Source organism: Gopherus evgoodei, chromosome 7, assembly GCF_007399415.2.
Source record: "Gopherus evgoodei ecotype Sinaloan lineage chromosome 7, rGopEvg1_v1.p, whole genome shotgun sequence".
Classification (NCBI taxonomy): Eukaryota; Metazoa; Chordata; order Testudines; family Testudinidae; genus Gopherus; species Gopherus evgoodei.
The window spans coordinates 107084520-107107493 of record NC_044328.1 but is presented as its reverse complement, the minus strand read 5'-3'; the positions used below and the strand labels follow the sequence as shown (position 1 = coordinate 107107493).

The following is a 22974-nucleotide window of genomic DNA, read 5'->3' as shown; positions in this document are numbered from 1 at the left end:
TGTGGGCGACTCTTACCGGGGCAGACTTGCTGCTAATTCCCTGGCACAGGCATCACCACTTCCAGCTCCCACACAGGCACTGCCCACCAGCTCAGGCCACAGATCTTAGAGCAAAGAGCAGATAGATGGGTGTTCCAGTTCCTGCCCACACCCACTGGGAGGGCACCGCCCAGGCCGAGGGCACCCTGGACAATGGCAGTCACCAACTCCACCCACAGCCCAGTCTAGGCCCAGAAGAGATCCAGGCCTCCCATGGCCAGGCATCAGCACCTACGTGTGGTGACGATGATGGAGACAGGGTCACCCTCACGGTTGCCAATCAGTGCTGTGACCTTCACGGTGTAGCTGACCCCACCCTCCAGGTTGAGAATGTCAAAGGAGCTGGTGTCACCAGAAACCACCTCACTCGACTCGGAGCCCCCTGCAAAGGAACAGAGGGTTAACATGGCGCCCAGAAGGGGCAGAGCTGGCAGGGATGCCAGCCTCGTTCCCGGTGCCCAGAGGGGGAGGAGGGGGACGCAGAGCCAGGTGCTCCACTAGCTGGTGATCAGGGGAGGGAGAGATTCATCTCATAATGCCCAGCTCCAAGTTTATGCCAAGGCTGGAGGCAAAGGCCCTCTGTCATTTGAGCGCAGGAGGAGAGGAGTGATGGGGTGTGCAGGTCAGGGCAACCATGGGACTCCCGGAGCTCCCGACACAGCCAGGACAGAGCTGGGCAGAGGTCTGGGGATGTGGGCACCACAGACATTGTGTTGACCTGGCTGGGTACTTTACCGTCTCGCCGACTCCACACCACCTTGTAGGCTGTCGCCCCAGGCACTCCAACCCAGGTGACCCGGACAACGTTGCTCCTGGACGAGAGGACCTTGAGGCTGGAGACCGTCCCCACCTGCTCCGGAGCTGTGACACAGGGCAGACAGGACGCCTGGGTTACTAAGAGATCAGTATCGCACAGAGTCACAAGGGGCAGGGAGGAGCTGCACCCTGGGGCCAGGCGAGGCCTCACCTGTTCTAGCAGCAATGGTGACGGGGCTGCCTTCTCTGCTGCCAACCAGGGCCGAAACCCCAATGACATAGACGGCCCCAGCCTGCAGCTCCTCGATGCTGAAGGAGGTCCTGTCGGCTGGCAGGACACGGGAGATCTCCTGACCTGTGGGAGAGAAGCACAAGCAGCAGGGGTTGGATTTCATAGGCAGGGCAGATCTGGGAGGGCAGGGCCGGGCTAAGCTGCTGCGGGAGGGACACCCCAGAACAAGATGCTGCAACAACCAGGGAGGACCACGGTCAGCATGTCATGGCCACACCCCATTCAGCGGGGAGCCAATGGCAACAGCAGCTGCCATTTGGATGTGCTGGGAACAGCAGGGGCCAGGATTCCAGTCTGTGCTCTCCCCAGGGGGCACCGGGCCAGGGTCTCCTCAAACAATGAATGATGGGTTAGCCAAGCACAGCCCACTGAGCATGGAATGGCCAAACCAAGCCCCACCCTGCCTGCAGCTGGCACTGGCCTGCAAACCTCTGGCAGCAGGATCTGCTCTGTGAGGCTGCAGCTTATTCCCAGCTGTGATCCAGCCAGCCCAGCTGGGCCTAGAATAGGTTGGGGGCAGCAATGTACCGTAGGCCAAAGGCAGTGCAAGCTCTGGGCTGCCAGTGAGCAAAGGGGATCCTGTCACCGGCTCTAAGCAAGAAGCCAGGCACAGACACCAGTCCCCTGCTGTAACTATTAGACCATGCTGCAGTTGGGTGCCTCCTAGCAGAGGTAGATGGATAACAGGGGCACCCCCCAAGGCAAGGAGCCAGTCTGGATAGTCGGACCTCAATGGCCCACCTGAGCGCACACGCATTCAGTACACCTACCATCACTCGCTCGCCATGTCAGCTTGTAGCCAGTCGCCCCAGGAAGCCCACTCCATGCGACCCTCAGCTGGTTGGGTCTGATCTCAGCCACCCGCAGGTTGGTGATGCTGTCCACAGACAGGCGATCTGCAGGGCCGGAGACAGCGTCAGCCCGGACCCCAGAGACTCGTCTGTCAAGCCCGGTCCCCGCAATCAGCCCAGCCAGAGGGCAGGAACAGACGCTAGCGCTAACCAAGGGCTGCATACCCAGAGCCTTCACTGGGAGAACCAGACGCCCTGCAGTGGTGACACCCAGCCCCGCAGGCTTGCTGGGAGAGCTGGACCGTTTAGCCCGAGTGCTGAGCCATCTTGCTGCCCCCCCAAGTGCTACCCACCACACAGACGTACCCAGCTGGACAGTGATAGTGGCAGGGTCACTTTCCTGGCTGCCCATCAGGGTTGTCACCTGCACCAGGTATGTGGCTCCCTCCTTCAAATCCTGCAGCTCAAAGAAATTCCGGTTGCCGGGGATGCGCCTGGTCTCCTCTGAGCCATCTGCAACAAGGGAGAGCACAGGGGAGTCAGCCTCTGTGCCCCAGCAGGGAGCGCGGCTCCCACAGCACGGCTACTGCGGCGTGGGGCGGCTGGGGGAAGGGCTCTCAGACACTTTGACGCTCCCGGGGAGAAGGCCCTAATGTACTGGTGCATGTCAGGCTCGCCCAACACAAAAGCCCCTGTCACAGCCACCCGCAGCCATGTCCTGCTCTCCCTGTAACTCCCAACCCCTCGGCCCTGCCCAGTCACAGCTGCCTACAGGCTCTGCCCTGCCTCCCACAGGCCCTTGCCCCTCCGCCCTGCCCAGTCACAGCTGCCTACAGGCCCTGCCCTGCCTCCCACAGGCCCTTGCCCTTCCGCCCTGCCCAGTCACAGCTGCCTACAGGCCCTGCCCTGCCTCCCACAGGCCCTTGCCCTTCCGCCCTGCCCAGTCACAGCTGCCTACAGGCCCTGCCCTGCCTCCCACAGGCCCTTGCCCCTCCGCCCTGCCCCGTCACAGCTGTGCATGAGCCCCACCCTGCACTGCCCCACAGGACCCAGCCCCTCCATCCCACTGGCCCCCATGGGACCCAGTCCCCCTCTCCACCACAAGATCCAAGTCCTCCACCCTGTTCCCCCCACAGGACCCAGCCCTGCCCCTTCGCAGCCTCCCATTCTGCGCACCCTTTACCCATGTTCCACTGACATCCCTCCAGGTGCCTCAGCAGACACCCCTGCACGGCAGAGCTCTGCCAGGCAGAGAAGTGGATACCAACAGGCACGGCCCCCATACCACAGCCTATCCAATGCCCATGCCCACGCTCTGCAGGCCAGCTCTTACCCTGCCTGTTGGTGATCACCAGCTTGTACTCAGTGGCCCTGGGTATGGCACTCCACAAAAGTCGCACACGGCCCACACCCACAGGCACCACTTGCAGATTGGACACGCTGCTCACTGACGGCTCTGCCATAGAAACACAAGGGAACCCCCCAGTCAGACAGAGCAAGCCCAAGAGGGCACAGACATGATTGCCCCAGGGGAAAGGTGCAGTGACTAGGCCCCTGGAATGGGGTTAATACCGGACATAGCATGCATGGCTCATAGAGCAGGGCTGGGTGCAGCGTGCAGGGCTCATGAGCACCCCTGGGTGTCTGTTCTAGAGAGACACTGCCAGCTGTGCTCAATGCCAGCTGAGCCTGCTGCTGGGGGAGGGAAAGGAGCTAGGAAAAGAGGGACTGACCCCTGTGTGAACTGACAAGAACCCATCTCCCACCCATGCCCCAGTCAGAGCTCCCGGGGTTGCTGGGAAGAAATCCCATTTGACTGTGCCTGGGACCAGCTCCACGAGATGAGAACGCTCAGTTCAGCCTATCCTCCCTGGGGCTGACGCTCCCACCTACCCATCCACTGGGGCTAGCTGGAACTCACCAATGCGGACACTGATGGGGACAACACTGCCCTCGCGCCTGCCAATCAGGGCTGACACACGCACTACATAGGTGACCTCCTCTCTCAGGTCCTCGAGCTCCAGTGTGGTCTGGGTGCCTGGGATCAGTCTGGTCCTGTCACTGCCATCTGCAGGGATGAGAGGAATGAGGAGGCTCAGGGCTCCCTCCAGCTCTGATGTCACAGAGGGACTCTGACGTAGCTGATGTGACATCCCTGCTACCCTCAGACCCAGGTACAAAGCACTGCACCCCCACCCACAGGCCAAGCCACACTGACCCCAGCTGCCTCCTTGGCCTTTGGGCACAGATCTCTTGGCTGGGGAGCTGACTGGGCTAGAGAGTGGAGGGGGAGCAGGTACCACTCCTTCCCCACTACATGCACATGTCTGGTCTGATGGGCAGGGTGAGTGCACTTCCATCAGAGCCCACTTGCATGGCCTGGGGTGGAGGGGCCTGGAAGCACACATACTATTTCATATCACCCAGCAGAGGGTGGCCCACTAGCTGGTGCCCAGCCAATGGTGCTGTGGAGGAATGCCAGGCCTGGGGTGGCTAGAGCACCTGGAGCTAGTGGACTGGGAACTGGTAACCCCCCCACTACTGAACATGAGTTTGTGAACACATGCTCCCTGTTTGTGGCATCAGCTCTGTGTCACACAATTCAGCTGTGGCCTGACAAGTGCGAGGCATACCTTCAAAATGTGTCCCCACAGCAATATGCCTGCCTGAGTCTGCCAGCAACCTGAAACAATACTCAGACGTGGGAACTGCTCTATTCACATGAGTATGGGTTGTTGACTCTGGAACCTAATGATCACAGTGTAAATGCTAACTCTTAACTATTTCAGTGCTGCCCATTTTGGCAAGTGTCCAGCTAACAGGCTTATGCCACTAATCCAAGCTGCCTCCTGCAGTTCCCCAAAGGCCAAAAGCCCCAGCTAGTCCCTACCCAGCTTTCTCATCACAGCTTCAACACAAGGCTGTGCAGCACACAGAGAGGGACAGTGCAGAGTGTGCTGCAGTGAATATCCAAATCACAGCACAAAGGAGAAAGCGGGGCAGCCAGGAGACACTGCAGTGTGGGCTTTAGTCACTCACAGACTTAATGCCATCAGAACCTGCGGTCTCATATTTAACATCTACCTAGAATCTCAGCCAGCTGCTCCCAAGCACTCAGCACAGGGCTAGTACCAGCCAACTAAACAGTGAACAAGCCCCCACCCCTCCTCTCAGCAGGATCGGGAGATGGAGGACTGAAGGGCTGCTTCGCAGAAGCACTGATGTGGGGTGGATTTCTAACTGTGTGGGGAGGTCATTCCCAGGACTGCAGTTAGCCTCCATTGGGTATCTAGACACCATGTTGAGTTCTCTAGGGCTTTGGCCTGTCCCAGTCCCCCCCACACTGGGCCTCAGATGCGTCAGGGGGCAGGTGGCACTCCAGAGAGTCAGCTCTGGGTGGGTCTGCAGCTCCAGCCTGCAGCCACAACTCTCCTGCAGCCCCCAAGTGCTGGATCCCCGCTGGAGACTCACCCTGGGAGTTGCGCAGCACAATCTTGTACTCGGTGGCACCCGGGACCCCAGTCCAGGCCAGCCGGATCCTCTTCCCCATGGTATCAACGACCCGCAGGTCAGAAATGCTGCCCACTGGGGGTTCCACTCCTGCAAGACAAGACAGCGCTAGGGCCATGGCTCGGAGCTGGGCAGGCAGAGCCTGGGACACCATGCAAACTGGAAGGAGAGGGTGGTGCACCACAGACCTATGGCACAGTCAGAACAGGCCTGGCAGGGCCAGAAGATCCTGCCCTCACCCAGTCCATGGGGTTCCTGGTACCCCCACTGCTGCATGGACGGAGGCTCCAGCACAGGGGAAAGGGCAGGTTTGATCACTGTTCGCCCAACACCCAAGTTGCTTCTTTTGAAAATCTGCAGTCAAGGAGCTCCAGGGAAGGGGGCGGGTTTGTCAGCCCCACGCAGTCTGGTTCTGGCAGGGGGCCCAGCATTCAGCAATGACCCCACCCATGCTGCCAGGCCAAAGCCTAGCGAGGTGAGGCGGGAGCAGAGCAGGAGCCCTGTGCTGGGGATGTCACTCACTTGGAGGGCCACCCACCCAAAAAAGGCTGGCAGGATGTCACAGAGCCACTTGCATTGTGCACTGGGCACCTCCAGGCTCTGGGATTCCTCTCCTCTGCCCACTCCACCCATGTTGGCCCCAAGGGCTTTCACTCACCTGTCTGGGAGATGGTAACGGGTGTGGCCACCTCCCTCCCATCGTACAGTGTGTAGAGGGTGATGCGATATTCCGTGGCTGGCTGCAAGCCAGTGAGCTGGTAGCTGTTGATGTTGGTGGGCAAGGACACAGTCTGTGGGGGCTCAGCACCTGAGAACCAGAATGGGGTGGGGAGGGATGAGGCAGTCACTTGCTGCTTCCCAGCCCTGAATCTCAGCACCTCCCCTCCCCATAGTCCTCCCAGAGACCCCTGCACTGGCAGCTGGATCCCCCTGAACCGCTTGGCCGGTCTGTGAGCCAGACCTGGAGCCCAGCTGAGCCTGAGGAGATCCAGGGTGGGGATCTATCACCCTACCCTGACTCAGACACGGTATTTCAGCCTCTCCAGTAGCCTTCCCTGCCCCCTGCCCAGGAGACCTGGCCAGTCTACCTGTTGCTCTTCTCCACTCCAGTCGGTAGCCACGGGCATCGCGGATGATGTTCCAAGCTACCTGGATGGATGTTGGGCCCAGAATGACGGTCCTCAGAGACTGGACTATGCCTGTTTCTAGAGGAAGATCGGACAGACAGACAGGTTGAGCTCAGCAGCATGAAAACTCTCGACAGAGCTTGGAGCCCACCGAAGGGAAAACACTTAGGCTTCTAAATCCATCACCCAGGCTGAGCCGATAGCTGGGCTCCTGCCAGAGTAGTGCTCCAGGAAGTGAGGTGGTGGGCCTCAGTCCAGTGCCCACCACCACAGCTGTTGCTAATTACCCCCAGCTGGGCTGCATACCCTTCCCCAATGGATGGTCCTCCCCTGGCAGCACGTGGGGGAAGCCAGCTCTGGCACTGCCTCGGCGGGGCCTGCTCTGGGTAGGGATTCAGACTGCGGGGCTGGCAAGCCGGGGGCTGCACTGGCAAGAGAGCCACTATGCCAAGAGAAGGGATGAGAAGGAAGCAACAGCAGGGCTGGGGAGACAGCCACCCCACTCCCTCCCGCAGGCCGCACCGGGGCTGACATCAGTACACGCATGCTGGTGTCCTGTCTGGGTGGGGAGTGGTGACCCTTTGCCCTGGGCTAGCCACCTCCTGCTCCCCCTCCCTCCCCTCATGCTGTGATCTCCCCACTCCAAACATCTCTGACCCTGGGGTTCTCCACCTCTCTGGGCCTTTCATGAGCTTGAATTAAACAAAAACGGCCTGTATCCAATATCAGTAGTACCGTTCTTGGCTCACAAGCCCAATGCCCTGGAAAGACCTGGAACGGCCCAGGAGCCCCAGCAGGGCTCCCGTGAGCCTCCTACAGAGAGCTCCTTCTTCCTCCTGCCTACACCTTAGTGAGGCACCACACAGAGCATCCCCGGGCCAGGCCTGGAACAACTGACGCTCCCATCCAGAAAAAAGACATGGTAAAATTAACTCCCCATCTCCCTCCGCTTTAGAACATGTCCAGAAATGTCTGTGCCACGGGGGCACCCCCAGGGCTGAGCCCCCCGCTTACAATAGGGGCCTCCCTCCCCAGGGACCTGTGAGAAAGAAAAGGCTACTGTGTCCTGGCCTGGAGAATGGCATTAACCCCCTGGAGATCCGGCCAAGGGCACCAGGGATGGTACTACAAGGGGCAACCAGCAGGGGTACTGTCAGGACTGTTTGCAGGAGCAGCCCCAGCCTCCTCCCCACTTGACTGTAGGTGTCACCTCATCCCACTTCCTGGACATTACAAAGCGCTCTCTCAGCCAGGATCCCTTCAGTACCATATCAAAAACCCCCCAACCAGACCAGGATGCAGAGCTGTGTGTCCCCAGTACATCGCTCTCCATGAGAGGGATACCAGCCAAGCCTGGGGCCATGTGCATTGACAGTACTTTGTGCTGCTTGTCTTATCGGCCCTCTGGAAATACTCAGAGCGTAAGCTCCTGGGGGCTTGACCTCTCTCTTCATTACATGTGCATGGGTGGTCATCTGTGACACAAGAATCTCTTCTTGCTAACTGGTGAGGAGAACAGAGGGGGTGCACAGGGCTGATTGGGATCTCCTGGATCTGGTATATATGTTCTAGTTCACCAAAGAGTGCCGTGGAAAGTCACAAACAAAAGCCAGTGTCACACTCATTGTCAGTATAGGGAAACGCATGTACAGAGGTTTCGTAAGGAGTTATGTACATACACTGAAAATTATGTTTTCTAGGTCAAGCAAAGGTGAAAAACAAGTTTTCTGCCAGTCAAGAAGTGTTTCTCTATCTGGCTGCTTACATGGAAATGAAGTATTGTCTGCTTCACAATGGGTCTTCTCTCAGCAGGCTGAATTGAGTGCTAACAAAGGTTTGGAAAAAGTAATAGGAGGGGGGAGCAAACAGTGGGCAGGGAGAACAATACTTGACGTGCATATCAAAGATTTGCTTGAATATATTTGGGGGCAAAGAAGACACTCTGGCATCCTTCACCTAGGAAGTAAACGGACTGTGAGATTGCTTCATGAAAGAGGGGTCTCCACCAGGTTTGGCAACACTGGTAAGCACGTTGGGCGAGATCTGTTTCTTCAGACAGGAGGAGAAGTTGTTAATGAAGTTATCTAGAGAGCTGGTGATGATTTTGTTTTGTATGTAAGCATTTATTTCCGATACCCTTACTCACTATCACAGGAATCTCTGTTCTTTGATGATAAACCTATTCTAGTTTTCACTATCAATATATCTCAGCGTTGTGTGTTAAGCAGAGTGCTGGTCCTGAGCTCAATCTGACAAGCTGGTGCATATGGTTCCTTTGGGGACAGCAGGCCTGATAATTCTAAGAGTGGCTGGTGGATCAGTGGCTGGATGTTGCACTGCATGCTCTGAGGACTCAGGGATTGGCGTGAGCCGATTCCTACCTGTTCAGAGAGCAAGGCCTGTGGGGATCTGGAAGGCAGTGCTTGGGCTGCCAGTGGCTGCTGGGAGCTGATCCACAGCAGGCACAGAAGTGACTTCCTCACACTAAGGACTGGTAGTGGTGGTGGGGTGCCTTGCTCCTGGGGAGTGTCACAATCTATACAGGGCTTGGTACAATGGAGCCCTGACTGGGGCCTCTGGGTGCTACCATAGTACAAATACTACAGTTATCCCAAAGAGACCAGTTTCTTGGCACAGACCCTGCCCCCCACCCCTCAGCGGTGGAAAGCTTCTCCCATGGCCATGCACACACCTGTTCTTCTCCTAATGGAGGCTGGGGGCCCCTCCACTTGCCCGTAGAGTGAAGTGACTGTCAGCAGGTAATCTGTGTCTGGCTGCAGCCCTGTCAGCAGGTAGGAATTCTTGCTGGCATCCACATCAAATCTCCGAATGTCCTGACCTGAGATAATCCAGAGCAAAAAGGCTTAAGGCACAATTCCAGGCCGTCTGTTCAAATGAGAGCCCCATGCAACCCCAGGGTCTCCACATCAGACCAGACCAACAGCCCTTCCAGTCTGCTGTCCCACCTCCTGATTGCACGGGGCCAGAGCCACGCTGCTAATTCAGTATCCCTGCCTTCATGACACAGTAAATCAAGTCTAGTTTGGCATTCCCCCATACACCAGGCCACACCCCAGGCCCATCTCATCAGGATTTGGATTCTGGGCTGTCAAAGGCCAGCAAACATCCTGACACCACTTGCACACCCAGCCACACGTGGCTTTGTCAGTAAAAACTCTTCATGTTAATAGAGAAGCTGGGGGATGATGGAACAAGAAAGTTCCCCTCACCCCATCTCAGACACAAGTGACTAACAGGGCCTGATCCTACCCATCCTCGACAAGCAGAACTCCCAGAGTCCTGTGCCCAGAGGTGTGCAGGCCTGGGTCCTGCACCTGTGACCCAGACGTGTGGGCCTTTTTGGAGGGATTCAGCAATGGGCTCTGTACAGACAACGTGGCTAACCCGGCCGAGAAGCTGCGCAAACCCCAAAGTGCTTGGAGAGGTCATTTCCAGGAACTCACAGACACCTTTAGTCTGGTGTGACTGGGCCTGATTCTCCATGTGTCTCAGGGGCAGAAGGAGAGATCCCCAGTACCCCCAGAGCAGGGCCTTGCCTAGTCTTCCAGAGAACGGACAGAGTGCCTGGCGCATGGCCTCTCCCCACCCAGTCCCAGGCTGTTACGCCCCTGGGACTGGCACAAGGCCCAGCAGGAGAGCAGGTATGGATCTGAATTGCCTTCAGTGTCATAAAGATCCTCTTGATAGAAATTCATCTCCCCGGCCCCTTTTGCTCATTCCATTCCTCCCCGCACAACTTTCTTCCTCTCACCCACAACTGCTCAAACAGCTCTGCCACCTGCCCTCCTCTTCTCCCCATGTATGTGCTTGTCTGCCACTTCGTTCCCTTCTGTCTTGGGCATCCTGCCCAGCCTCTTGGTCCTCTTCTCCCCTCAGCATGTTGCCTCACTCGCCTGTCCTCCAGCCACTCTGGAAGCTCCAGTCTCTCCACACTTCAGCAGCAGGTGCTCCAGAGAACATAGTTTGGGACTCTCTGCCCCATAATGCACCTGACTACAGAAGAGTCCTGTATCATGGGAGGGGTGAAACTGCTCTGCTGGCAGGTATGCCATCGCCCCCGCCCCCACCCACCCGCTCCTTAGAGCTTGCACCACAGCTCGGCACGATGGAGTCCCCACCATCCAGCCAGGAGATCTGGGGACCCATGTCCATTGTTCAGTCTACAGCACCCTGCCACTGGTTTTTGGAAAGGAGAGAGAGTTCTAGTGAATCAGGCAGACCTACCTGAGGGGAGCCCCCACGAGACCCGGTATCCAGTAGCCCCACTCACACTCCGCCAGGTCACCAGCATGCTCTGCTGGGAGATATTCTGAACTGACAGCTGCTGCACCCCTTCCAAACGCACTAGAGGGAGAGGGAATCAAACAAAAAACACAGCCAGGGCACAAATGTGAGACCCAGAGGGTGCAGCCTTCAGGCAACCCACAAGGCAGCCAAAGGATACTGCAGAGTCCAGCCCAGCCCAGCCACCCTACTGCATTGCCAGCTCACATAAGAGACACTAGAACAATAACCTTAACTCTGCCTCTAAATAAACACGGTTCCTTCACCAGTAATCTCAAAATATAAATACACCACAAAACTCTTCAGAAAAGTATACCCAGGAATGATGGACATGCACTTCATGGACATGTACCAGCCAGCTTCAAATGCAAGTCCACACACATACATTATTGTAAAAGTTGATTGTGTCACATAAACCAGATATCCAATACTAGTCTCAAAATACACCAGTGATACTTTACCGATAGATAGATAGATAGATAGATAGATAGATAGATAGATAGATAGATAGATAGATAGATAGATAGATAGATAGATAGATAGATAGATAGATAGATAGATACTTCGTTTAAAAATCTCTGGGTCAAAGTGAAGGTTGTTATGCTGCATCTGAGATATGCACTTTTTGTACTTGACATGAGTTAGACATGGCTGAAAAAACATGAGCTAACAATTTCACAACATTTGAGAGTGGTGTTCATTTCACATGGTTCAGAGCAGGCCTATTTTCCAGTTTGCCTGACGCTTTTCATGCAGCTGGATTGATATTTTTATCAAAAGCATTTTAGAAATGTTTTGCCTTTTGAAAACCATGTTTCCTTCCTGGAAACCAGGATTTTGGCAAAGAGAAAATGTTGATGCTGATTTTGAGAACTATGTTGATAGAGTTTTTATAAAAATATGGCAAAAAGTCCTATGAAAAACTAATACTTCAATAATCTGACAATTATTTTGCAAAAAAAAAGTTTCTTTTCTTTTTTTTTTTTTTTTAAAGAAACTAAAAGGTCATTTTGGGCAGGAAGAAAACCCACTCAGACACCTTTTGGGCAGCCCCATGCTCTGACTGTCTAAGCAGATGGTACTTACAGGTTCGGCCGGTTAGCTGGGACGGTGCTGCCGTCTGCCGCTGGGAGACAGGCTGAAGCGTGACCACGTAATCAGTGTTGGGGCGCAGGTTGCTGAGCGTGACGGACACGGCGTTGGCTGCCAGGCTCATCTCCTCTGCTTGAGCCTCACCTGTGATGGGCACAGACAGCAACACGTGAGTGGGGCCCAGCACCTGTGGGGGGGGACACAGGACTATCCATTGGAAGGCAGGGGGCTCTGGCGCTACAGGACACCACCCCTGGCCTTGGGTAGGCTGCAGAACACAAGCTGTCTGTGTGGGGCTTCAGACAGGCCTTTCCTTCATGCAGTAGGTCAAGACTGTAGCACTCTGGGGCCCAGCTGGGGTGGCGAGGGGGAGCCCCAGGTACATGCAGCACAGAACACACTTGCCCTCCCACACGTGCAAGCACATGGCTAGCAGCATGAGCAGACACGCTATGTGCACTGAGTACATTCATTCCCAGCAGCAGGGCTCTGCCAGTGCAAGAAGCTAAACAAAGATCAGGGGCTCAAGCCAACCAGGCAGGGCTGGGAAAAGGGAGCAAGGGCCCCGCTTGCACTGGCAGGGAGCTGTAGGCAAGTCCTGGCACCCCCTTGCCGATGCCATGAAAGGAGGGGAAGATGGCAAGGAAAGCTCCACACTCAGTTCTAAGCTGGCCCCCTCAGCCGGGCACTGGGTCTGGGCAGGGCACACGGGTGGTTCTGATGAGCTCAGTGGTGTTTCTGTGCCTTCAGGGCCAGCATTCTCTGCTGGGGAGATGCACTGCCATGGCAGCCGGGCGTGGCAGCATGCAGGGCGAGGCACACTAGGAGTGCTGCCAGGGCCACATGCACTGGGATGGCTGCAGGCTGGGGAGGGGCAGCTCCAGGTGCAGCTTCCTACAGAAAACAGCACGGGCGGGGGGGGAGGGGTCTTGAAACTAGCTACACTCCTGTCCGAACCCCAGCATGGACAGAGAGTCTCTGTACACACACACGCACGCACGCACGCACCCTCTTCTGAGCACACACTGCACCACTATGTACATACTCCACACATACACCCCCAGCACATGTACTGACCTCCTCTCGTACACACAAACCAGTCCTGTACACCCACACCCCAGCACCCACACAACTGACCCCAAGACACACACCCAACCTCCTTCCAAACCGCCCCCCCACACATACACGCTGGATATACAGAAGCACCTCGGCCCACACATTCCCCGCCAACATGTACAGCTGCAGCAAGAGGTGGGGCAGGAACCCGCTCTCACCTACGGGGTGCCTGGGCTTCACTCTGGCACATGATCGCCACACACCGTATCACAGAGATCCTGGTGGCACCGCCCACCCCCTTCAGGCACAGCAGCTGCCCTGCACTGACCCAGCACAGCACAGCCTCCCAAGGGAACAAGAGGCCATTCAACTGGCTCTGTGTCTGCCTGCCTCGGAGGGAGTCCACACGTCTGTCTGCTTCTTGGGGTTCGTAGCTAATAAAGCAGCTGGACAGACCAGGGAGGGGAAGTCATGCAGCCAAAGAGCGAAGGGAGCAGAGACCCATGCTAGCTGCTTCTCCTCCAACCCTCCCACCCAGCTGAGTCCTAGGGCAGTAGAGAAGGGCCTGCCCAGGCTTGGATTCCCCTGCCCTCCTGGAATGGATCCATGTGCCACACCCTACACGTGAGGGACAAGGGTCTGTAGCCAGGCTGGCTGGCAGTTCTCCTGTGGAAGAGAACACAGCCCAGGGGGACGTTCTCAGACTGCAGAGCCACAGGAGAGGTGGGGCCTCCCCGGCCCAATCGCCTGAACTCCGCCCTCACCTCGGGCCACGTAGGTGATCCGGTAGCCCTGCAAGTTCTCCAGAGCAGCTCCCCAGGCCAGTCTGAGGAAGGACGGCCCGGCCTCCACCACTCGGAAATTTGACACTCCAGACAGGGCCCCTGAAAGAGAATGAGGGCAAGGCCATCACCCTCACACACTCCGGCCCCCGAGAGCACCCAGCCCTTTGGGCGGGGTGAAGAGGTGTCTTGGTGCCAGGAGGAAAGCAAGCTGCCCTGGGGCGATGTGGGAGGGGGCAGGAGTGGTCATTAGCCAATCTGGGGCCAAGACCCAGCATGTGGCGGAGCAGCCCTAAGCCCGTCACGCGTCCTGGGGATTCTAAACATTGACTCAAAGACTTCCCATATACTGTTAATCTCTCCCCTGCCAAGCCCACCAATGCCCCGGAGATAACACTATTATGGGACCCACCAAAAATCATCAGCATGAGAGCCCAGTGCCTGGCTCAGCAGCAGTACTCACACCCTATCGATCCCAGCACGGTCAACCAGCCACAGAATCCAAGATGGTGGCAATGATGGAGTGAGCACATGCTGGGGCCACAGGGAGTCACCCATTCCCATGAGAAGCCTGCCACGGTCACAGGCATAAGGACTCCCACTCACCCCAAACTGAGCCGGAAGGGGTCCAGCAGCCCTGTCCCATCCTTGAGTGGGCTCGCAGCCAGCCCATTCACTAGCCCTGAGACACCAGGTCCTACCCCTGTAATGGGGCCCCATCCTCAGACAATGGTGCATGGACATGGTAGCCAAGCTTTCTAGCCCCAGGCTGGACTCCAAGCTCACCAGACTCTTCCGTCAGGAATCCCCCTGGCTCAGAGGGCACCGGGAAGCCTGGGAGGGCAAGCTGGCTCCTGCGTCTGGGCAGGCGGATAGGGCATGGGGGCAGCAGCAAATGCGCTGCATGGATGGGGAGCTGGGCACATTACTCACCAGTGCGTCCTTTGCCAGAGACCGACTCGCCGATGCTGTTGGCATACTGGGCGATGACAGTGACCAGATAATCCGTCCCTCCTCTCAGCTGGCTCAGCACGGTGCTAGTCTCCCCAGGGCTCAGGTTGACCTGTTCAAAGGCACCCAAAGGCATTCCCCTCTTCAGCCAGAGAGATCGAACATCCTGCCTGCTCGCCAGCCTCCTCCTGCTGTCGAGATGGCACGGCCCACTGAGCCAGGCCCTCTGGAGCGGGTGGGCTCCAGATGGGATTTTGCAACATTCACTTCCCTAAGGGGTTTGGTGCTGGATCAGGGATCAGAGCTGCCGCCACGGGAAGCCAACAGGCTCCATTCACCCACAGGGCAGGCTGCATGTACACCCGTCTCAGTGTGCCTCAGCTGGAGAAGCCCCCCTTTCCCAGCAAGAAGGGCAGCTCAGTGCCACTGGCCTCTCTCCTGAGCCTGCCCAGCAGGCAGATCTCCAGACTGTAGGTGGAAAGGGAAGCTCTCACCTCTTGCATCTCTGCTGTCACTTGCTGCCCCAAGCCCGTGAGTGGCACGTACTGGACTTTATAGCCTGTGACCGGGCCGCCTGCCGCAGTCCAGCGGATCCTCAGCATGTCAACCGTCTGCTCCACAAAGACCAGGTTGGATGGGCCACTGTACACCCGCGGACCTTAGGGAAAGGGAAGCAGCAGTCAGGCTCCCTGCTGCCACCACACCTTCCCCAGGGTTGACATGTACAGAGCCATGGCACGTACTCTAACTCCCAGCTGCCCAACACAGGCAGCCTGCTCGGGGATGGATGGCCTCTGCCACACTGAAGAATGTTATCAGAAGAGAATCAGGAAAACGTTCTCATTCAAACTTCCTGGGTGGAGGGGAATCAGCTGGGCAGGGCAGCACCTGCAGGGCCAAAGCGAACTGACACAGGGCCCCAGTCAGCATCCCATCACCACCAAACAGTGCCTCAGTGTGCCACTGGCACTGAGCCCTAGACACCGAGGTGTACTTCCAGGATGGGGCTCATCTCCAGGAACACAGGGGAAGGTGGAATTTAAACCTTCCACTGCAGCACCAGAAACAGCTACAGCAGCCAGTGCCTGAGACTCAGAAAGAGAGGTATCTTGCCAGGCAGAGCCAAGTGCAGACAGGGCCCAAACTGTCCCAGTGGGGAGATTGCTAAAATCCCTCAGCTGTAATTGTCTCATGGGTTAGACGGGCACTGCAAACAGGAGATATGTGATCAAACACAGCATTTCAAAGCACGTTCAGGGCTGGGCCATCGCAGCGGGAGGCCGAGAGCGCTAGCTGCAACACGCCCCTTACCCGTCTGCAGGAACCCTCCAGTGCTGGCACACACCCTCTGAGACACCAGCGGCAGCAGGGTGCCCAGGATCTTAAAGTCATTGACATAGAAGAAGTAGTCCTCTGTGGGAGTGGAGGCCACACGCATGAGCTCCGCGCGGTCTGCGTTCTTGATCCCTGTAGGGGGTGGAGAGCCGGTGAGTGGGCACTGAGGTCTCTCTCCTGAGAATAATCCCCAGCTATGCCCTGAGCCATGTCCCCCTCCACTCACCGGTTGGCACAGTGGCACCCCCCCATTCGGCACAGTGGTACCCCCCCATTCTTACTTGCCCTAGCCGGCTGCTACAGCATCAGACGTTCATGGCTAGCTGAAGCACATTACAGGTGTGCTGGGTTCCCAGGGCCCTTGGCCCGTCCCCTCGGCTTCTCCCACCACCCTTTGCTGGCCACTGCAAGATGTTACAGGGCACTGCAAGTCAGAGCTCCCTAGCCTCACACCCCTGTACCACTTCCCCCAACTCATGCTAGAGGATCAGGTTCATTCCAAGCCCGGCCAGGTGCTTCCACTCTCATCCAGCAGCTGCACTGGCCAAGATCAGAGGATGGATAGCTGGCTCTGCCTTCCGCCTAGACCTCCCCTGGACCAAAGGGACATCGTGGCCAGCAGTGGGAGTCCTGAGCAGCCTAGTGAAGGCAGAGAGACCCCCGGGCTCTTGTCAGGCGCTGGAGTCACTTACCCACAGAAAAGACCTTAGTGCCCTGAGCCTTCAGCTTCATGGAGGGCTGCTCAGTGTCATCTTGAGACTTGCCATCTGTGATGAGGATGCAGACCTTCCAGGAAGGGGCAATGGCATGTCAGAGGGGGCTGGCCAACTCCATGTCAGCCACCAGACTCAACACGAGCCGTGGGGCCCACCTCAGGCAGGAGGGTCCCTAAGGCTAGTGCCCACAGTTTGCTCAGCCAAAGCATAGCAGATGTGAGACAGGGACCCCCAGATGCTGAGTTTGAAGGGGCCCATGGTGGGAAGAAGGGGAGCAGAAGTCAGACAGTACCACTGGGCTGGGGCGTGTTGCCTCCCCACGGTCTCCCGTTATGGAGAAAAAGTTGGAACTGGACAGATGTTACACAGGGGTTTGAAGGAAAGGGGATGTAGCAACCCACCCGCTCCTGCCAAGCACCCAGCTCTGCTCCCCCTCCAGCATGGAAGGATCCGAGTGACCGGCCTAGCCATCAGCATGCTCTGGCCCCTTTGCAGGAGATCTGACGGTGTTTTGCTCACATTCCCTGGCCATGGCATAAGCAGGGTCTCTCTAGAGGTACCTTTGGGACCCCAGTCCGGATCTGAGTGGGCCCAAAGAAGTTGTCAGCAATGTATCGGAGGCCGGCGCCTGTGCGTGTGTTCCCGCCCTTGTAGCTCAGCTGCTGGATGGCCCTCTTCACCTCCGTCCCGTTAGGATGCTGGGAGAACGTGAACTCGAGCCTGGGGACAAACGCAATCCCAGCGGGATCGGGGAAAATCACAACATAGCCAGCTCCCAGCCTGAGCAGGATCCCTACACAGTAACCACATGGCCCACAGGCTTCCTTAGGGGAAGCTACCAGGGCACCAACAGGGTTTCTATACGGCATGGGTCATTTCCCATGGATCCCTAGGGTGCAGCTCCACAGAAGCGACGCGATGACACTACAGAGGTGGTCAGTGGGTTCTCTGTAATGGGGCTCCATAGAAAGTGTGCTAGGGGGTGCAGGGGCAATAAAGGTAATTAGATATTTTATTCTCACCCTACACCTGCCCAGCCTGGGACAATTAAGAAGATGCACTGGCTACCATGGGGTACTAAGAACAGCGGTCATGAGCAGAGGCTGGGCCTTCTCTGTCAGTAGCAGGTGTCAGGCAACCGCAGCACTCCCTCCCCAGCAGATAGCTCTGGGGCCACTCCAAGCACCCCGAGCTCCCTTGGCGACTGGAATCCTGAGAGCCCACCCCCAGGAACACAGAGAGGTGCCCCCACCGAGGACAGGGCTGCAGAAGCCTTCTAGACCCCATGTGTCTGGCTGAGGGGACAGGACCATCAGGACTCACCTGGGGTCGTCGCTGTACTGCACTGCCCCGAATCGCACCGCTCTCTCACCAACCACATGGACAAAGGGCCTGACCAGGTCCTCCATGAAGGCTCGGATCATACGGAAGTTGGCCCTCCCAATGCTGGAGGATCCGTCCACCAGGAACACAATGTCTGCCGCATAGACATTGATACACGTACCTGCAAAGCAACCATCAGCAGCTCAGGGCTGACTCCCTTTGCTCCAGCACGCAAGAGGCAGAGGGAACGGTCCTAGCCCTGCCACGGAGGCCCTCCGCTGGCTTAGCCCTTCCAACCTCTTACCTCAGGAGCCCACACTCCTCCCACAGAGAGCTCCAAGATAGCCAGAGTCCATGAGTCAGGGCAAGGAAGCGAGGACCTCAGGGCCACATTCTCCAGCAAGGCCAGAGGCCATGACAGCCTGTCCCTCTAATACAAGAAGTTCCAGGGCTGAGTGGATGTGGAGCAGACAGGACTATCCAGGCAGGGGCGGAGATATCCCATGAATATACAGGGGATGAGCACTGCCAGCAGCTAGTGCTTGTGGGCTAACAGCTCCCCCAGGGCCCATTGACCAGGAGCCCTCTTAGCAAAGAACACGATGGATTTTCTCAGACTATTACCACATTCCTCCCTGCCAACCACAGGCCTTGCAAAGGGGCCAGGGACTCACGAGCGAGGCAGCAGCTGCCCCTCCCCTGGGAATCACTCCAGCCCCTCACATATCCCACATTCCTTCAGGGATAAGTCCCTGCCAAGAGGTGGCTGGGGCTCCAGGTCCTACGTAGGCTGAGAGAGGCAGCTCCATTATGCAGGCCCATGGATCCTTCCTCCTCCTCCCCTCATGCCACAAGCATAGCTGCTGGAACCAGGGGTGCTGCCACATCCCCTGGCTTAGAGTGGTTTCCATTCTATCCAGGGTTTACAGTTTGGTTCAATGGCTCTCAGCACCCCTCTCAGCACCCCCACTGTACAAATTGTTCCAGCATCCCTGGCCACAAGCCTCCTCTGAGTCTCAGCACGGGGCAAATCCCAACCTCCCCCAGGATAAAATCCCTGTGCTCCTTCATGCCCCAGCCCAGGGGAGGGGGCAATCATCAAGCTGGTGGGGGAAGGGAGAGACAGCAACTCCCAGGCTGAGCCTCAGGGAAGCACAGTCTACACCCTAGAGCGGAACAAGCCTGCAGGGAGCCCTCTGGCCCATCCCAGGAGCATAGGGGCAGCAGCAAGTCTGCAAGAGAGCTGCCGCACTCCCCCCACTCACAGTCCTGAGGGTTGCCAATTGTCTAATAATCACACAAACCCAAACACCCTTGTCCTGCCCCTGCCCCACCCCTTCCCCAAGGCCCCACCGCTGACCCACCCCTTATCTGAGGCCCCTCCCCCACTCACTCCACACACACCCCATCGTTCCTCGCTCGCTCTCACCAGACTGTGGTAGGGGGTTGGAGTGCAGGATGGGGTGCAGGTTCTGGGCTGGGGGGTTGGTCCAAGGGATTCCGTGTGTGGGAGGGGGCTCCAGGCTGAGCCTGGGCCAGAGGGTTGAGAGCTCTTGGAGGGAGTTTGGGAGCGGGAGAGGGTCCATGGCTGGGAAGGGGGCTGGCATGCATGCAGGAAGGGGTGGGGGCTCTTGGAGGGAGTTTGGGTGCGGGAGAGGGTCCATGGCTGGGGCAGGGGGTTGGGATGCATGCGGGAGGGGGTGTGGGATGCAGGCTCCATCCAGGCGGTGCTTGCCTTGGGCAGCTCCTGGGAAGTGGACAGCATGTTCAGTTCCTAGGCTCAGGGGCAGCCAGGCGACTCCATGCGCTGCCCCACCCCAAGCATTCTGCTCAGGGTGGGGGCAACATGCAAAGACCTCCTGGACGTCCCTGTGCCTACGAGCTGGACACGCCATTCACTCCAAGAGCCGCGCAGAGCCATGGCAGCCAGGGAGCCTGCCTTAGCCCCGCTGTGCTGCCAGACTTTTAGCAGCCTAAAATATCCTGGATTGGCTCCAATAGCCTCTGACAGATCGAGGGTCGGCAACCCTAGCAGTCCTCGTTTCAGGGATGGGGGCTCTCAGTCTGTGGATGTAACCCTTATCCTGTCCCAGGTGGTGCTGAGAGAGGGATTCCAGCCTCACCTGCTGGAGGGAGCAAGCAAGAGCCTGACAGCTCACAGGTGGGGCCAGGAGCTGACCACACTGGACAAGCCCCACTTCACTTTGCACATCAGCAGGCCGGGGGGGGAGAGGGTGGGGGTGGGGACTGGAGAGGGGCCAATAGGGATACCAGAGAGGCATGAGCTGGAGAACTACAGAGAGCAGCATATTTGTGACACTTAACTCTACACAGCAACATGCCGTGCTCCAAGCAGACATCTCAACCACAAACACAGAGGCCAGCCTCGAGGCAGTAGGGGAGCAGAGATCCCCTACCCTGGATCATTTCCCTGCCCCATCCAGTCCTGAGTCAGGCATGTGGGGTCTTGGGGAATCATCAACCATTCAACAAAGTCTGTGTCCCATCCCCTCCCTCACATACACCCCACCCTCCAGTCCCCGTACAATTCAGCGTGGTCACGGCTCAGAACTGCTTGGGCAGCCTACCAGCGAGTCTGTGCTGGGAGGAGACACCAGGTATCAGACTACAGGGTACAGGCTGGCTTGAGGGGTGGAGCTGGGACCAGCCTGAATGCACCCACCCAGTTATGTGGGCCAAATGCCCTCATCTTCACTCCCCCAGCTTTTCTGGGGCCACGCAGCGTTTCCAGCAAACCCAGCAATGATGCCACGAGTGCACCCAGCCCACAGCCCTTGCCTCATATATTGCCCCTTGGAGAGCTCAGACTGCACCAACCTTGGTTTCTTTTTTGTGCCATAACTGGTGCCGGAGCTAGGAGCACAGCGAGAAGCAGGATCCACCCTCTCATCATGGAAGCCTGCAAGATATAACAAGAGGGAGGAGCTGATGCCAGCCAGAGAACACGAAAACCAATGGAGTCGGGGGAGGGGGCAAAGACACAGCTGAGTTTCATGGGTAAAGCCCACCAGACCCTCCCAGGCACCTCTCCCCACAGCAGGGGTTGTCACATTATGCCAGTGGCCTGTCTCTGATCAGTGGCCAGATGCAAGAAAACCCCTACTGGACACTTATGGAACACCTACCCCAAGGGAAGTGCCTACCTAACCCCAGGTGGTTGGTTCAGGGCCTGAAGCAGGCATTTTTATGCTGTCTGAGTAACCGTGGATGCTCTTATTGTCTATATAAAGATCTAATCTGGGTTTGAATTGTGCTGAGCTCTGGGCCTCAACAACCCCTTGTGGCAGCAAGTTCTCCAGGTTCAGTGGGTTGAAAAGTGTTTCCTTTGGTCAATTCTAAATGAACTGGCGTTCAGTTTCCTTTGGCCGGCCCTATGTTCTTGTGCCAGGAGGCAGGTATACCCCATCTGCCATCTCTAAACCAGTCACTATTTTGCATATATCTAGAGCAGTGTTTTTCAACCCATGGGTCATGACCCCCTTGGGGGCAGGGGTGTCACACAGTGCTGCCAATTTCATTACAGTCTGCAGCTCCCCCATTCTGGGGGCATCCAGACCCTTCATGGTCAAGTTTTCTCTGGCAGCCTCTGACCACACGCACACACTGAGGCAGCTCAGCATTGCTACCTTTGATACACTGGCTACAGAAGTAGAGTAAGCGATGGAAGGGGAATCACCAACAGTTTTTACTTCAGGTATGGGGTCACCGCCTCAGAAGGCTGAAAAACACCAAGGGAGAGCGTCCCTGTTTTCTGAACTACAATGTCCCCGTCACGTCAACTCTCAGTGGGCAGCCTTTCCCCATTGCTGGATCCTTTCTGAGGTTACCGGAACTGAAAACACATTCCAGCTGACGTGTTAGTACTCATTTACAGGGACATCCTAGTCCTTGCAGCATTATTGTTATTCAGCATTGTCTCCTAGCCCACTCCTTATGCACCTTACCATTTGGTTTGCTTTTCCTGATAAACGTCTCAGGGCTGTCCACAGTGACATACATGGTTTTCCCCTGAGCTAGCACAGTTCATTTAGAACCCAGCAACAGGTGTGATTCATTCAAATAATTCCCTCCAATGTGCATTAATTCACTCAAGTTGAAGAGCAACAAATTTAACTACTAATAAATACACTGTTAATCTGTGGAACCAGTGGCAACGTAGGAAAGAGCTAGACTATCAGAGAATTGGCTTATTTTATGGCCCTTTCACTTATTTCTCTTTGTTTGAGCTCTTCCATGTCACAGCCCGCACACAAGCGACTCAGCAACAGAGCAGAGGGACTGGCAGCAGCGCACAGACTGGGGGAACTCACAGAGGGGCAAGAGAGGATGACACCTGGCACCAAGGGCTCCCTGGAACTTTGGTGGAAGCTTGTAAGAGCTGCCATTTCCCCTATACACTGTATACATTTTCCCAATAAATACACTGTTAATCTGTGGAACTTGCTGATGCAGGGTTTACAGAGGAAAGTAGCTTAGGAAGATTCCACTAAGGGTTAGACATACATTTATCTGAATAAGAATAGCATCTGCAGTGACACCAGCTGGGACAAAGACTACCCCAAGGGCCATTGATCCTGATGCTTCAGGAAATAAGAGTGATCACCAGCTGGAGTAGGTGAGTGAAGAAATCTATATCCCAGGATAATGCTGCGCACTTATGCATGGGCCTGCATGTGTGAGGGACAATTTCTTTTCTTACAAAAGCACCATCCCTATTGGCCTCTAGAGAAGAGCAGGCAATGGTCTAGATCAGAGGTAGGCAACCTATGGCATGCATACCGAAAGCGGCACGCAAGCTCATTTTCAGTGGCACTCACACTGCCCAGGTCCTGGCCACCAGTCCAGGGGGGCTCTGCATTTTAATTTAAATTTTAAATG

At 56.7% G+C, this 22974-nt stretch overlaps 1 protein-coding gene across 2 annotated transcripts in view; it reads right to left on the bottom strand.

The window, feature by feature from the left end:
* The window catches only part of COL7A1 (collagen type VII alpha 1 chain), a 92047-nt gene that overhangs the window by 48375 nt on the left and 20698 nt on the right, over positions 1-22974 (bottom strand). For both annotated transcript variants that reach the window (XR_004001358.1, XM_030570521.1), the window contains exons 2-22: positions 20914-20995; positions 18076-18256; positions 17313-17472; positions 16729-16822; positions 16013-16168; positions 15196-15359; positions 14684-14813; positions 13733-13852; positions 11907-12056; positions 10761-10880; positions 9208-9354; positions 6477-6593; positions 6047-6196; positions 5350-5478; positions 3800-3946; positions 3212-3334; positions 2245-2391; positions 1858-1983; positions 1007-1150; positions 775-900; positions 275-421 (exon numbers count right to left, since the gene is read on the bottom strand). Coding sequence is in view for 1 of the 2 variants with exons in the window: in XM_030570521.1 (XP_030426381.1) it covers positions 275-421; positions 775-900; positions 1007-1150; positions 1858-1983; positions 2245-2391; positions 3212-3334; positions 3800-3946; positions 5350-5478; positions 6047-6196; positions 6477-6593; positions 9208-9354; positions 10761-10880; positions 11907-12056; positions 13733-13852; positions 14684-14813; positions 15196-15359; positions 16013-16168; positions 16729-16822; positions 17313-17472; positions 18076-18256; positions 20914-20989 (2854 nt within the window). In the remaining variant the exon portion in view is untranslated. The remainder of the gene's footprint in view (positions 1-274; positions 422-774; positions 901-1006; positions 1151-1857; positions 1984-2244; positions 2392-3211; positions 3335-3799; positions 3947-5349; positions 5479-6046; positions 6197-6476; positions 6594-9207; positions 9355-10760; positions 10881-11906; positions 12057-13732; positions 13853-14683; positions 14814-15195; positions 15360-16012; positions 16169-16728; positions 16823-17312; positions 17473-18075; positions 18257-20913; positions 20996-22974) is intronic.